At 37.9% G+C, this 16524-nt stretch overlaps 2 protein-coding genes across 4 annotated transcripts; one reads left to right on the top strand and one right to left on the bottom strand.

Annotated features, from left to right (window-relative positions):
- Positions 1 to 3456: 3456 nt before the first annotated feature.
- LOC131312462 (uncharacterized) lies at positions 3457 to 8038 on the top strand. The gene is made up of 9 exons (XM_058340213.1): positions 3457 to 3538; positions 4782 to 5251; positions 5542 to 5632; positions 5717 to 5862; positions 5973 to 6216; positions 6322 to 6426; positions 6532 to 6714; positions 6804 to 7008; positions 7439 to 8038. Exons 2-9 carry the CDS (start codon positions 4812 to 4814, stop codon positions 7918 to 7920), a joined length of 1896 nt encoding a protein of 631 aa, XP_058196196.1. The 5' UTR covers positions 3457 to 3538; positions 4782 to 4811; the 3' UTR covers positions 7921 to 8038.
- A 2015-nt stretch (positions 8039 to 10053) lies between these two features.
- LOC131312459 (L-2-hydroxyglutarate dehydrogenase, mitochondrial) lies at positions 10054 to 16192 on the bottom strand. Of its 3 annotated transcripts, none has more exons than XR_009195879.1 (6): positions 15744 to 16192; positions 15225 to 15506; positions 14593 to 15029; positions 13264 to 13423; positions 10457 to 10684; positions 10054 to 10398 (listed from the first exon to the last, which is right to left on the bottom strand). XR_009195879.1 is itself a non-coding variant. In XM_058340211.1 (5 exons), the coding sequence occupies exons 1-5, from the start codon at positions 16065 to 16067 to the stop codon at positions 10568 to 10570; spliced, it is 1320 nt and encodes a 439-aa protein (XP_058196194.1). In that variant the 5' UTR covers positions 16068 to 16192; the 3' UTR covers positions 10054 to 10567. The 3 variants fall into 3 exon arrangements, 1 of the variants encoding a protein (XP_058196194.1); XR_009195878.1 differs by having other exon boundaries at positions 10054 to 10403; positions 10462 to 10684; XM_058340211.1 differs by having other exon boundaries at positions 10054 to 10684.
- Between the last annotated feature and the right edge of the window lie 332 nt (positions 16193 to 16524).

The following is a 16524-nucleotide window of genomic DNA, read 5'->3' as shown; positions in this document are numbered from 1 at the left end:
ACTCCTAATATATTTAGGCTCCGTTCCGCTAACTCCGTTTCGGAACTAAAAAATAAGTACTTACTTATTTTTTCAGAAGGCAATTTTAAGCTCAAAAATAATGTGTTTACGTTAATAATTCTTCTAGCAATATAGATCTTGTTTAATAGATCTTATCGAGATCTTTCATATGGTGCAAAAAAATTTTTTATTTTTTATTTAAATTATTTTTTAGTTTGAAAATGTGAAATAAGTATTTATTTTTTAAGAAGGTGTTCTAGAACGGAGCCTAAGGGCAACGAGTAGTACTAGTACTTATTTTTTGAATTAAAAATGATATATTATGAGCGAAAGACATATCTCGTAGAACGAAAAATAGTATTTAAAAAATATGAACCTTAACATAACGGGGCCTAGTTGGATCAAGTCTTTATGGGTTATTTTAGAAGAGTATAGAAGGATAGATTATTCACTATACAGATTATATGTACGGAATATGCTTTTGCGTACACTTTTTTTCTTTTGCTGTTTAAGTTTTTTTTTATTTTTATCTCCTCCATAAATGAAAGACAGAAATAATTGAGCAGACTAAGATTAAAACAAAGGAGAACAAATATAATTTCTTAGGCCTCATTTGGCTAAATAAGCCATTTGGCTTATTTTTTTGTCATTAATCAAATTTTTTCTGCATTTATTAGTTTTTCGTCGATTTTTTGAGGATTATTGCTTTATCATGATGAGAAGAATCTAAAAAGTAAAAAATTACGATCGAAATTCAATTTTTTAATAAAGACGAAAAATTAGCTTATTGACTTATTTTTGTCTTTATTCAAAAAATCTTAAATTTCGATAATAATTTTTTACCTTTTAGATTCATCTTGCCATGACAAAGCAATAATTCTCAAAAAAAATCAAATGCGAATTTTTTTTGAATAAGGACAAAAAAATAAACCAAATTACTATTCTGTCAATAGATCTACCTGATATAAAACCCAAGGGTTTAGGAGAAATGGCAAGAAACAACAACTAAAGGACTTGCCTTAGTCAAATCTCACAAAGTATAGATGTTTCAAATTTTTAGGTCACTTGAGGTTTGCCTAGTCGTAAATTTTAAGATTCAATAATTTATGTACCCAAACCAAATTTTTGGTCTGAGATATTAATTAAAATACGCACAAGTTGAACCAGACACTCGATTGTAAAAAAAATCTAAGGTTTTGGGTGATATTAGAACGAGATTGACTTATTCAAGGAGGGGTCGTGATTCCCTTATTTACGGAGCCGCATAATTTCTGTCATCCATTTCAGCTTTGAATGATCCGGATTTAAATGAATTTTCCAAAAAAATTTATTTAAATTCGGACCATCCAAAACCAAAACAAACACGCGCAATTCTTATCCGTAAACAATTATTCACAAAAACTCCGTTAAAAAGATATTCTATATTAGGACAAGCACAAAAGCATATGCGGAGAATAAACAGGTCTAGTTTTGGTAAAAGAATGGGGAAATTTTAAAAAGGTCCCTAATATATCACTTAAATGCCAACCCTGCCACTGCTCTTTGCATACTATCACTTAAAAACCCTCGACTTTCTAAACTCGTCGTCATCGATTTGGCTACCAATGTCAAATGACGTCAAATACATGCTCAAACCACTAATCTTCCTGATCTAGATGTGCAAGGTTTGGAACTCCTGCCCTAATTTGTAATAAACTTTCCAGCATGGGTGTTGGCTTAATAATCATTTTCGATTATTTTTTCTTTATTAAAAAATATTTGCATTCGTCATTTTTTTTATGAATTCTTCTTCAAAAATATTTGCATTCGTCATTTTTTTCTTTAAAAGTATTATTCTCTAAAGGTCAAAATATTAACGCCCTCAAATCTTACTTTTATTCGAAGGAATAGGATAATACTTTACAATAAGAGTTGTACAACTCTAAACACATCTATGTTCAGAACTTTTTGTATTCCTAGACTTTTCGTGATCCGTAATACGGATCACGAGGAGACCATATCCGGAATGATTTCTTGCCTGTTTGGAAGTTGTGTTCTTAGACTTTTCGTAATTAGTAATATGGATCACGAGGAGACCATATAAGGGACGAATTACTGCCTTTTTTCCAACCTAAAAAAAGGACAAGGTAGTGTAATAATTACCGCTGTCTTTGAGCTCGAGAAGAATCGGTCTTCGAAAAACAGAGATTTGGCCTTATCCAATTAATTACTCCAAAATTAAGTCCAAAAAAAGATGTATATCCGTTTAGAGAAAAACTTCTTTACGTGGCGTTCCGTAAAGAAAATTTATAGCGTTAAATCACGCGAGTTCAAAAATGTTTTGAACAGTTCGAATTAAAAACCAATTTTAATCTGTAAAAATTAATTTTTTGAAAACACATCTCAACGCGCTATTGATTGAATGAATACAAGGGTGAAATTGAGCGAAGCTGTGAATGAGTTATTTCTCTCATCCGTTTAATTTGGTATCCTTCTATTTAATCACAATTTAAATATTTTTCCCCCACTAGTCAAGAACAATTTGATTAATTAAGCATAAATTACGGATGCATGCAATTATTTAGTAGAGTCAACACTGAATTTATAACAAATCTTAATTTTCCGTAACTCATGAGAATGTATTTTTCGGACAGAGAAGAACGATAAAAAAAAAGTGGTCTCAAATCTGGAGTTTAATTTTGACCAAAATTTATGTAACCTAACCGAACTTTAAGGTACCCTTAAAAACCTGTTTTAAAACAGGTTGAACAGCTCCGGTTATTCGCATGGGCTCCGAACTATGAGGTCCGCACCGTAAAAAGGTAAGAAATTCCTTACTAGAAGGGAACTGTATATATATCCCCTGGCATGGCTAATCCGCTGACCAAAATAATGCATGACCAGAACAACGAACAGCTATAGCAAGTGAACCGAAGCTACGTAACAAACCAAAAAAAGAAGTTGTTAAAATTGATAACTCGCGAACGATAAAAACCGGAACTAGCGTGAGATTCGTATGCATAACCTCGGTTTTTTTTTTACGGTACACATTGCGAATGGGACCGTGGTTAGACTATCTGTACGAAAAGGTATTTATTTTTAGGTTCATAGACGACTTTGTTCGTTTGGGATTAACACTTTACGAATTTTAGGATAGAAATTCTACCCGTCCCGTTTTTTTTTTCTCCTAGAGATTAGTAGTAGAATAGGATTTGCCTGATAAAAAAAAACACGAAAAGTATTCTTCCTAGTAGGGAGATTTGTCCTTATCCGAATACATGCGTATGTCCGTTGCGTATCCAAATCCATTGGGCCAGAAGAAGACTTAAAATACACCGACTCCAATCTGACGGTTGAGCTCAATCCTAGTACAATGCATGGTAATGCCAAGTCTACAAGTACTCGTAGTAATCTATACACTCTATCTGCGGATCAAAAAAAAAAAAAATCTATACACTCTATCTATGATCCTATGTCTATATATATGCAAATTTCTTAGCACCTTTTTCATTGTTTTCCATTCTCTTCTTCAGACTTCAACTTCCTATTTCGTGATCAGGTTATGGTCTCTCTCTCTCTCTCTCTCTCTCTCTCTCACACACACACACACACATACATTAGTATGAATGTATATATATGCACAGAATATACAGAGAAGAAAAAGTAATCGGCGTTCCATCAAGTAGTTGCAATTGTAGTACTAGCATTACATGTAATTAGCACATACGTACATTGACGTACGTATTGTGTGCGTAAACATTCTTGTCTGTATATTCTGTGCATATACATAATGTTTACACGCGTTCAATATACGTCAATGTACGTATGTGCTAATTACATGTAATGCTAATACTACAAGTGCAACTACTTGATGGAATCTCCTCTTGGGAGCCGATTACTTTTTTCTTGTATTGCATGCAGGCACGGAGCTAGAATTTTAATCAGGGCTCAAAAACTTAAAACTGCCGAGTTTTTTTTTTTTTGAATAGAAACAAAATATCTAATTGAAGTACCAATCAAAATTGAATGTATATTTCCTCTATAGACTTTTCAAGTTATAAGTTATTACATAGTTTAACAATGCGTACGATAAATTTCTCTATGATATTAGTACAAAGATATCTTGGGAAAATCTGGAGTTAATTACGTTGGATTTGGTACAACGTTCGTATTTTAGGAAGGTCGATCAAAATAATAGAATCTCTATACGCGCGTGCATTATAAACCACTCGGATTGGAGAGCAGGTACTGATATCGCGGGAAAAAAATGCGTACTCATAATGTGAGATTTCAAAACCACTGGGATCAACTAACCCCTATTGTAACCAAGGTTTGTATGGCTCTGTATCATGTTTGTGAGCATCACTCTTTAGTAGTAAACAGGTTCTTTCTTCTTCTTTTCTTTGATTTCAAACACCTGCGAATCTTATCTGCGTTCTGGAATGTTCGTTGCACTTGAATTTACTAATCTTTTTCGCCACACTCCCTCGACGTTACTAATCTAGTAATCTTATATATGTAGATATATTTATTGTTCCTTTTCGTCGATCTGATATGTGTTTTTGGATTCTTAGTCTTACCGCCCGAACGTTAGACGTATGAATCACAATGAACCGATGCATATAATCCACGTCTCAATTTGTTTGTCGCTCATTCTATACAAGTCAGATAAAGAACTGCATATATATTTTTAAATTGATAATACTACTTTTTATGTGGACTATAGATCTTGTCCGGACGGAGGGAGGGAGTATCTATTTGTTGAAAAATAAATATTGAGTTTGTACTTATTTGCTCTGCAGCATTTAAAATCTCAGAAAAGCTTTACAGTGATGGCAAAGATTAAGGATTCGGTCCCTAAAGTGGGACTCCTCCTCCTGCTCTTGTACGTTTTCGCTACTACAATGGGAGAATCAGAATACTTGAAGTACAAGGACCCAAAGCAGCCCATCAATCGGCGAATCGAGGACCTAATGAATCGGATGACGTTAGCCGAAAAAATCGGACAGATGACACAGATTGACAGAATGAATGCAACTGCTGAGATCGTGAGGGACTCCTACATTGGTAGTTTACTGAGCGGCGGAGGGAGCGCGCCGATGTTTGACGCCACAGCAGAGGACTGGGTTAATATGGTGAATGGGTTCCAGAATGCTTCGCTTTCCTGCCGGCTTGGGATACCGATGATTTATGGAATAGATGCTGTTCATGGCCATAACAATGTCTACAAGGCCACAATTTTCCCACATAATGTTGGCCTTGGAGCAACCAGGTAAAATGATGAGGCTTTTTTACATTCTTGTGATAGAAATCAGAAAGGGCAATAGACAAGGGTGCATGGCTCCACTATCAAATCGAAGAGTTCGCTTGATCCTCTGGGTTCAAAAAACACGCTACAGAATTTTCCCTGTTCACATATATGTTTATCTCTCTATGGTATTGTCGGCACTGGATCACTCGTATCGTATGCAGCCAAAATGCATAATGTATATGATGTTTTTCTATGGTATTGAGTATGTGCGGATTTAAGTCTAATCCCGTGACTTGTCATATATATTGCAGGGATCCAGAACTTGTCAAGAGAATCGGTGCTGCAACTGCGCGTGAAGCTAGAGCTACCGGAATTCCTTATGTTTTTGCTCCCTGTATAGCGGTATGTTCCAAAAATCCATGTTCCTAAATGAACCAGTTATTAGGCCAATGTACGTATATGCGATAATGATTTGTTCTATAACAGGTTTGCAGAGATCCAAGATGGGGTCGGTGCTACGAAAGTTACAGCGAAGATCACAAGGTTGTGCAAGCAATGACGGAAATCATATCCGGCTTACAGGGCGAAGTCCCGAACAATTCCCGGAAGGGTGTTCCCTATGTTGGTGGAAAGTAAGTTCATTGTCCAACTGATGCCTTTGCTATTTTTCTGCTGCAAAATTTTGCTTACTTCCAACTGTACAAAACCTTATGATTTCTTTGGGCGTTGCTTATTTTCAAAGGGATAAGGTTGCTGCTTGTGCAAAACATTTTGTGGGAGATGGCGGCACAACCAACGGAATCAACGAAAACGACACCATGACAGACTGGCACGGGCTGTTGAGCATCCACATGCCTGCATACTATAACTCGATCGCGAAGGGTGTTTCGACAATCATGGTCTCCTACTCGAGCATTAATGGTGCAAAGATGCACGCCAACCGTGATCTTGTCACCGGATTTCTCAAGGGCACCCTTAAATTCAGGGTATGACAATTTCTCAAGTTCAGAAGCATTGATGAAAAATTTCCAAGTACGGAATTATTTGAAGCAATGATAACTTACTGCTTTTCCATATATGAAAACTGCTAGGGTTTTGTGATCTCTGATTGGCAAGGCATTGATAAGATCACCTCACCTGCCCATGCAAACTACACATACTCAGTTCAGGCTGGCATTCAAGCTGGCATTGACATGGTTAGTTGCCTAGATTTCTCCCGATCGCAGTCTCCGTTACAAATCATATATACAATGTTGCTTTCATTAGGTAGTTCTTACTTTGATTTTTTTTCCCTTTTCCAGATAATGGTCCCTTACAACCATACTGAATTCATCGATACTTTGACATCCTTGGTTGACAAAGACGTCATTCCCACGAGTCGTATCGATGATGCAGTTAGAAGAATTCTGAGAGTTAAGTTCAGTATGGGTCTTTTCGAAAACCCCTTAGCAGATTTGAGCATGGCTGACCAACTCGGAAGCCAAGTCCGTAAAATCTACATTTTGAAAATTTAATGTTCTGTAAAACATTTCTGCAATTCACTTGTAGCATGATATTTTTATCGATCTAACAGGCTCATAGGGATTTGGCGAGAGAAGCCGTGAGGAATTCGCTAGTGCTTTTGAAGAATGGGAAAGATGCAGATAGCCCCGTGCTTCCTCTTCCCAAAAATGGATCCAGGATTCTGGTTGCCGGAACCCATGCCAACAATTTGGGCTACCAATGTGGTGGTTGGACTATTGCTTGGCAGGGACTCGGTGGAAACAACCTTACTAGTGGTATGTCTCCCTTCAGATTGTAGATTAAGGTCCCTGTCTCATTAAACTTGTGTCTTTTCTGAGCTTTTTTGGCTGAACTTTCAATCACATTCGCAAACAACGCTAGTCCATAATTTGTTCAAATAACGATTTTTTTACCAAACAAAGGCACTCGGCACCGGTTAGCTGAAACAAATGGAGTTACGAAAACAACTTTTATGTGTATTTTCTGGAAAAGGGTTGTCTAATAAGAAGCCTGCAAATGGGTTTCGAAAGCTGTTAGTCAAATATACGTTTTTCAGGAGCAGAAAGAAAACAGAAGTGATGTGAAACAGGAATTACAGGAGCAGTAGACGAGTGAAACCAAATGGAATTCAAATACAGGCGTCCTCTTTTCGCGCATCTTGTTGGGTTAACAAGGTTTTTGATTGTCTTGCAATGTTGTGTGCAGGAACTACCATATTGAATGCCATCTCAACCGCAGTAGACCCAAGCACAGAGATCGTCTACAGCGAGAATCCAAATCCCGATTTTGTCAAGTCCAGCAACTTCTCATACGCCATCGTTGTCGTGGGAGAGACTCCTTATTCCGAAACTGCTGGAGACAATCTCAACTTAACAATTCCAGAACCGGGTCTGAGTACGATGACCAACGTGTGCAACAGTGTCAAGTGCATCGTCGTGCTTGTCTCTGGCCGGCCCCTTGTGGTTGAGCCTTACCTTTCCTCCATGAATGCTCTTGTTGCTGCATGGTTACCGGGTAGCGAAGGCCAAGGCGTGGCTGATGTTCTCTTTGGCGATTATGGTTTCACCGGAAAACTTCCCCGAACGTGGTTTAAGACCGTGGATCAGCTCCCGATGAATGTTGGTGATCCAAATTATGATCCACTCTTCCCTTTCGGCTATGGTCTCACAACAGAGCCAGTGGTTTAAGCTGCCGAGATACATTCTCTTTCCATTTACAAACAGTTTTAGCTTTTTCTTCGTTTTTTTTTTTCTTTAGTATTAGTATTAGTTTTGGCCATTTCACCGCACTGCAAACCGAAAATTTCTATGATTGTCTATATACATATTATCAAATTCAGCCTTATAATCGATTAGAAGGGAGACGATCAAGTGTGAGGAACTAACTGAAACTCTGACTTGCTGACTGATGTGTAGCCCCTTTCTGGCTTTCTTTGTAAGGCCATCTCCAATACTAAGGTTTAGTTTTTGTTGTTACAACTTACATGACCCAAAAGTACGAAAAATGGGTCTCCACATATGTATTCTTTATGGTGTAGTTAGTTCAGTTTTGTACTCACGCCCTGATGTTATAGTTAGCATGTTGCTAAATTATGACATTTCAGTGGGACCCATGGTCCCCAATGGCTAAAAGTGTTGTATTTGAAGCGTCGGTCCAGTAACGGGTGGATTTAAAATTGGTACTTTATCAATTGTTTTATTTTAGGTGGGGTCTACACCATGTACGCATCCATAGACTACCACCAAATCCAAAATTGTTTTAAGAATTCAAATGCTAGTTCGAGCTAAAAGACATGTTAAAATGATGATCCTCTTCGATCTTCTTGGACACATTGTGCGGTCTCACCATCGAACCAACTTCCCTTTTTTCAGCAGGGTTGGAAGAACCTTGCCAATCTTCATAGAAATGGGAAATAAACCCATTGGATTTCCGGGAGGCGGCGGGTCTACTGTGAAGAAAAGAAAAAAATGAATGAATATACTGATCCTCTAGACCTATTTTGTTCACAGAACGACAATATACCTTTAGGTAAACATAGCCTAAACTTAGGCTTTCGATTAAACTTGTTAGTAGCCGCCTCCTCTGCCCGTTCCCATAAATGATGATGGTTGCTCCGTGGGTATAAAAGTCAAGTTTAGTCTAACTTTCGCCAAGAAGTCCTAGACACAGTTTTCTTCTCGAGGAAGGTATTCCATGTTGTAATCCTCCAGTAAGTGGACAGGCAGTCTCCAGCAGTAATTTTTAACAAACTGAGGCAGTCATCCTCATTAACAGATTCTAATTCATAGGGCTCCAGATTCAAATTTTGGCAAATCTTAGTCATTGTTTTATAGCAATGATTTGCTGAAACGTCAACGGTGGCCGACCGAATCTCGGGGGGTTTCAACGCGAGGATCACGATGGTGAGAGTGAGGTTGAGGGAATGGTGGGACAAATTGGAGTATCAACGTATATTTTCATGGGAATGTTACCTTCTTTGTTTAACACAAAAAGAATATCATAACAGACGACTCTATACAAGTCATACGACAAAAGATTTGATGTATGAGGAAAGGAAAAACCCAGACTTTTTTCCATTTGCTATGAGTCGTCTTTCCACTAGTTTTGCTCTTACTCCATCTTGCTCCTCTTCCAGTAGAAGTTCATCTGCCTCTTCTTCTAGTCTAGAATATCTGTACGAGTTTGAATACCTTCCTAATGAGGAAAGGAAGTTGCATTAGAGAATAACCTGGAAAAAGAGCCGCAAAGAAGCATCTAGAAAGAGCAGACAAACATTTATTGACTACTTCTTGCATCATGATTTTCCAAGGGTAGTCTAGGACTCTGGAGTTGTCCCCTGGCCCATCTCAAGTCACATGTATTCAAAATGCATGTACCGTAATGTCAGCCGCCGGATTGCACAAAAGACTCCTCCCGAAAAGAGACTATTATGCAATCCTACGACTGAAATTATATGGGAACGGAGGTACCGGCACTTTTTCGGTACAAAAGATTTGACCTCACCCTTGCCCACCTAAGTTTTTATTTTGCCCGTGTGTGTAATTTTTTGTCTGCTCTTTATGAGTATTAGTATTGTATTTATTTGGTTTTCATAAAAGAAGAACAAGTAAATGAAAACTAAAGAAATACAAATAATCATAAAGAGCAGACAAAAAATTACACACGGGCAGAATCAAAACTTCGGAGGGCAAGGGAACACTAAATGGTGCCTTTGCAACCCCAGACTACCCATAGAAAAACGAGATGCAAGAAATAGTCGATGGACAGTAATAGAATTACTTGAAAAGATGCAAATTTACAAACATAAAGGGGGGGAAAAATCTATGTACCAACAAAAAAAATACTAAGAAAATAACTACAAATGCATGAGAACTTTGTTTTTGGGTGGGTAGAGGGGCATGATGGGAATAAAATGAACAATACATTACACTCGAGTATTGTACATCATGGGTTAAATAGTAATCTTCCCATGAAGCGGGGGACCATAGCCTCCCGCTATGTTCTGCTACCGCCCTTCAAGATAAATCCACATCAGAGACAACCGAAGACTTTTGCCGAGGTGCTAATCTAATTATTCTAACAATACCGACTTTTGCCGTTCAAGAAAAACAGAGACAACCGAGGACTGGACTACAAGGAGTGGGTAAAGAAATCCTTGAAATGTTTTTTTGTTTTTTTTGGTAATTTCATTCTTAAAAAAAAAAAAAAAATCCTTGAAATGTTGAAAGTGCATTTGGCTTCTATGACTAATAAAATATGATTCTCAGCACCTCGGACTTCAAGAACACTGAGCTTTGAAAATTAATTGGGTAAGAGTATCATTGCAAGCAAGGTCTATAATCTTGACAATCTGACAGCAACATGCTCCGCAATAGCCATGCTAGAAGTTAGACCAGGTGATTCGATTCCGAACAAGTTTACAAGACCAGGTACCCCATGAATCTCTTCACCCTGCAAACCAGAATAGAAAAAAGAAACATGTATAACTGAGGAGGAATCATCGCGAGCAATCTTTTCTCTATCAAAACCAAAACTAGGAGAAGATGAACTAGGTTGAAAATGATGCTCTACAGTGCTTGACTTCGGAAAAGCATTAGGTAAAGAAAACAAGAAATTGAAATGTCAGGTTTCCACAAGAAAGCTCGTCAAAAAAGGTTGATGTTCAAAAGAGTAACTCGCTTTAGACTAGAATCATCAAACAAATAGGTAGTAAAATGGACGTAATGCAGGTGGGGGAACAGATTATGACAATTAGACTTGAGAAGAAAATAAAAAGACACCGTATGACAAGCTTTAGCTATTCAGAAGACAGAGTTGATCGCTGCTGTGAAATTTGAGCTGTATGTCATTGAATGATTCGTCGCTGATTACATAAACAATATCATAAAAGCTGGATTATTATTCCAGTTTCCTATGTAAAACAATCCAGGATTTGTTTTTCATATAAAAAAAAATACAAACTTTTCCCATTTTGTCGCTATGATTTTGGTTTTTGGCATTTAGTTATATAACAGTCAACGGTGAAGCCTCTAAAAGATTATAAACCCAAAAGCTACACGCTTGTGAGTTGTGACAGGCAGAACGCCAAATTGGACAAGCCGGTATACTGAAACCTCATAGGCATAATTCTCACCAGCTGCCATTCCTAGGATGCTCTCCTCATGGACAAACTAAAGTTCCCTTCTGTCATGAGAAAGCATAAGCTTCCCCGATACAAGATGAGTTTTCCACACTTAGTTTTTAGGAGCACATGATGGTAACTTGCTTTAACGTCACATTTCACGTCCCATCCAACAACTTTCTGTTTCTGGCATAAACCACCGTCCGGTAACCATGTGAACAACCTAATTATTGGTATTTTATCCATACTGGACCAACTCGCGTACAAAAAGGAGTGCCGTGCGTAAGACGGGCCAATTAGTCTCTACAAATCTTGAGTATTGAATCCTCTGATCAAGCGGTCCCCACCTCCATTCGAACTAAACTCTCTCTCTCTCTCTCTCTCTCTCTCTCTCTCTCTCTCTCTCTCTCTCTCTCTCTCATTCATTTTTGTTCAAAAACTTATCTTCCAAAAAAGACATGGCCCCTGTCCTGGAGACTCGACAACTAAAACTATAGTAGATCATTGGAAGTAAGGTGTGAATAATGTTTCAGTGACGTTCTTTCTTTGGAAACGAAAAATGATTGCTAAAGCTGCAGAGAAGGATTTCTTTCTCTAAACATGAGTTTGAAACTAATAAAGAAAGAAAACAAGTAGTATATTTTCCAAGGCGCCTACTTTATCACCAATTCCTCACATGTAATAGTGGTTGGAAATAATCTCAAAAAAAAAATTTTTTTTTTTTTTTGGTGGAAGACAATTTGGAGAGGACGTTTTATGTATCTGTGGTTCTTAGTGAGACAGAAAACGAAAGTCCATGAGCTGAGTTGAGTTTGACAAAAAGCAGTTTCCACTCTTCAAATGTGGAAACAATTTCAAACCCAACGAGACAACAATACTATCATTCTAGCACCACCATCACCCTTCCACCACACACATCCACCGCCGCCACATTGCCCCCACCCTACCACTCCATGAATTGCTAAGATCTGGCACCTCTGCCACCGACATATTAAACTATGGTATTTCTGCCATACATATCAACATCCCTTTGTCATTCTCTATTAGAACTTTGCATTGTTCTTTACTTCCAAATAACATAACTGTTTTCCAAAACTTTGAAACTGATTTTATCAAAATTGTTCTTTTCCACAAGCACAAAATTCTGAACCAAGAAAACAAGACGCTGAAACTGAAACAGTTTTCCCCACTCAAAACTGGATTTGTTAGCACAATCTGGTGTTACTTTAGTAACACGGAGGGAGAATAGATTTCAACACTCTGTGAACAAAAAACAAAGTAAAGAAATATGAAAGAGTTTTAGGTGTGAAACAAAAAAATAGAAAAGGTTTTCAAAAATTATTTTCATGTCACAGCCAAACACAGAAATATGAGAAGTGCATTTCTCGTAAACTAATTTCTATGGAAAAAAATTTCCCTTCCAAATGGTTTCTGCCCTAAACGAACGGAGCCTAAAACTTTATATGCATACTTGCCAGAAGAAAAAAGAAACCGAAGTGGCTGATAGTCGTCACCAAAGATCTAATAATGCACTAAATTTCTCAATTAATGAACTCAAATTCAAGAAACATGGTTCAAAATATTCTAAATTAGGAGCGATCTTGTTTAACATCTGTGGCTTCCAGGTACATTTAAGTCCACATTATTGGATATGAATCATAGGATTTTAAGCACAGTCAAACTTAGCAGCCTCAGGGGAAACAGTAGAACTTAGCAGGCATCCGCACATCAAGAAATAGGTCAATACAGGTCAATATCCATGTCTTCATCTCATATCAGTGAATACTGAGTTGACTAGCCCGTTTACAAAAATTCCAAAATGGGACTTAAACTTATATTTCCAAGAACATGAAAAATATTTCTGCATGAGCTTTCAGGATATCTAGTGACAGAGCGTGCAAGAACTTACTTGTATCAGAAAATCAACAGAACCCTGTTTGGGACCAGAGAGTTTAGGTCGGATGCCAGTATAACCAGGCTCAAGAGATCCATCCTTCAGATTAGGGTAGTACTTTCTTATTTCGGGGTAAAATCGGTAAACATGATCTTCGCGTACTGAGTAATCAAACCTAAAAAAGGCGAGAAAAAGAAATTTTTTCAGTAACGTTCATTTGTGAAAGGTATGCCAGATAACAGGACTGCTGCATAGGAAAGGAGAGGAAATGTACGAGTCCATGTATGATTCACTCAAGCAGCTTGCTAATGTTGTTTAACAAAAATATGAACCTACAGAAATTAGGAATTGTATTCAGCAACTGAAATAAAAAGAAAAGAAAAAGAAAAGAAAAGAAGTAATCATAAAGTAGAAGCGACACACTCTCTGATGGCACTTAAACTGGTTCTTCATGGATTTTCAATGCATGAGAGCAGGTCTTCAGAAATAATAAGATAATGTCCGTAAAAACTAGCGAGACTCCACAGTTCTTATTGCTTTGTTTGACGATATTATAGCTTCAATATGGGATGCCCATCTTGGATCAAAACAGCACCCGCCACTTTGCCAGAATCATAGTCCAACATGAAGGTTTTGTGGTAATTTGGTAAGGCCAGAACTGGATAGTATTCATAAGGGTCTTTAACCGGTGAAAAGCCAATTCTGCTGCTTCAAACCATCTGAAAGCATCTTTTCTTAACAACTCAGTCAGTGGTTGACTAATTTTACCATAATCCTTGATATATCTTTTCTAAAAAGCAGTCAGGCCTAGGAAGCCCCTCAAAGCTTTGAGAGTCTGTGGTCTAGGCCATGTTGGCATGCTCTCAATTTTTGCAGGATTTGCAACAAATCTTATGAGGTAACTTTGATTTAGAAGGGGATAGAGGGATGAGCCAAAGGCCTAAAGACATAGGTCTAGTGAGAGGATAAAGAAATGCATGCTTGAATGATATAATGTCGGCGTTTGCTCTAGATAAAGTTAACTCCTTTATCTAGTAGATTTTATACGCCTATATTTTGTTCCTCTTTTACTTCTTGTTATTTAGTTGCATGTGAACATTGTAACACTAGTGGCATCCCTCATTCAACAAAACTAGCCAATTTATTTCCTTGTTTTTCAGACTATAATTTTTTAAAGGCATGTTTACTGTCCAATTACTATTGGAATGTTGTATAACAGTCACTGCATATTGTACAACTAAGTAGCAAATGCGTAACCATAGACCTGAGGTTGGTTTCAACTTAAGTACTTGACAATGCAAAAGATTCTAAAAATTCAGTACAAGATGAAAAGAAAAATATTACTTGTTCAGAAAGCTTGAGGCATCATCAATACCATCTATCCATTCAACGTCAGGGCCAAACTTGACTAGGCCACTCAAATCCAGAGTAACATGCACTCCAAGGCCACCATCCTCGGGGATAGGATAAATCAAATGCCTGAATGGGGGAATTTTAGCATTCGATAGAGAGAAGTAGCAACCACGAGCATAATAGGAAGCAGGGATAACTTCACTATCCATTCCATTGACTTGCTTTGCAAGAGAGGTGGCACTCAAGCCAGCAGAATTCACCACAAAGTTAGGAATGAGTATAAGCTCTGGCTCCAACGGAGATTTCCCATCCCAGCTCTCCAGAGTCTTGCTATCAGAAATATGCAGGCAAATCTGATTTCCTTCAAGGTGACCACCAATTACAGCAGAGTTGTAGGAGAAAGTGGTTCCATAACTCTCAGCTTCCCCCTAAACCGACATTTGAGTTACATCCCTATCAATATACACTTGTAAGCCATGGTAAAATCGGAAGAATTAGATTACCTCTGCAGAATAGTTAAGTTACAATGCCATGGCAGCACTCGCATGAATGTATAGTTAGGATCTGCCATAGAATTAATCCATTGATGATTAAAAGGGGACAAGAAGGACGCAAAGTCATACCACGAAAGATAGCATTAGAGAATGTGAATCAACTATTCCTGACAAAGGAGATAATAGAGCTTTCATGCATTGCAACTCAGGCTCAATTTTCATGGCTTCATAACCTTCCATCATCCTTAGGCCATTAACACCATTTTCAATCCCGCGATTCATCAGAATGTCCAGCTTTGGAATCTCCGATGATCCAGTAGCAACTATGAGTTTACCAACCTGTTTATGGGGAATGTCATGTTTTTCGCAATACTTGTACATCAATTCTCTTCCTCGAACACAAAAAAGTGCCTGCAGAACAATTCAGAACCAAAACCAATAAATCTTCCGAATACACCAAATAACATAGGAATTACTAGTTACCAAAACAAAACATAGGATTAACCTTTCATACAGTTCTAAAGGATTAAACATAGGATTACCCCTTCTTCTTGGGACGAACAAATGCAAAGCGATAAGATCAAAATCTTTTAAAAAGGAAACTGGAGAGAGAGAGAGAGAGAGAGAGAGAGAGAGAGAGAGAGAGACCTTGAGTGAATTAGGAGGGTAGTAAATGCCGGCATGGATGACTTCGCTGTTGCGAGAGCTGGTGCCGGTGCCGAAGGTAGGAGCAGAATCGATGACCAAAACTTGTCTTTTTAGATTCACAGAGAGCTCTCTGGCCACCGCTAAACCCACAACTCCTGCCCCTATCACCACGCAATCCACCCTCTCCCTCGGCCTCGGCCCCACTTCTTCCGGAGTCCCCTTGCTGGTGCTAAAATTCTTGCGGAATCGCAGAAAATTCAAGATTTTAGTTGGATTTCTCCATCTCCGATAGAACGTGGTGGTTTTACTGGCGGAGTGCATCATCCTTTCCCTCTTGTAATTCCGGAAGGCAAGGAAACGAAACCCCGTCTCTCTCTCTCTCTCTCTCTCTCTCTCTCTCTCTCTGGGCGTGATGTCTTTCAACCACTCTCTAACTAATTTATTGGTTCCTCACAGTTCCAACTATTGCATACTCCTATATTTAATTTTTTGTACTTGTCTTTTTTTGTTTTTTTTATCCTTCAAAGTATCACTATTGCATATATTTAATTTTTAAAAAAATAAAAGAGTAAACTTATTACGTTTTGCTCATTATTTTTAATAGGGTAATCTTTTTAAGACAGCAAAAAATACAAACAAAGAACAAAGTTCAGGACGGAAGGAGTACAATCTTACTTGGCGATTTTTCATTTTGTTGGAGTATATGCATCAATGTGTACTCTAGTGACGATCAAAATATGTGTTCTTTACTCGTGTAGGAAAAAAATTTGAGCGAATTATA

The sequence above is a fragment of the Rhododendron vialii genome, chromosome 13a (assembly GCF_030253575.1).
Source record: "Rhododendron vialii isolate Sample 1 chromosome 13a, ASM3025357v1".
Classification (NCBI taxonomy): Eukaryota; Viridiplantae; Streptophyta; class Magnoliopsida; order Ericales; family Ericaceae; genus Rhododendron; species Rhododendron vialii.
This window is presented reverse-complemented; position numbering and strand designations above follow the sequence as displayed.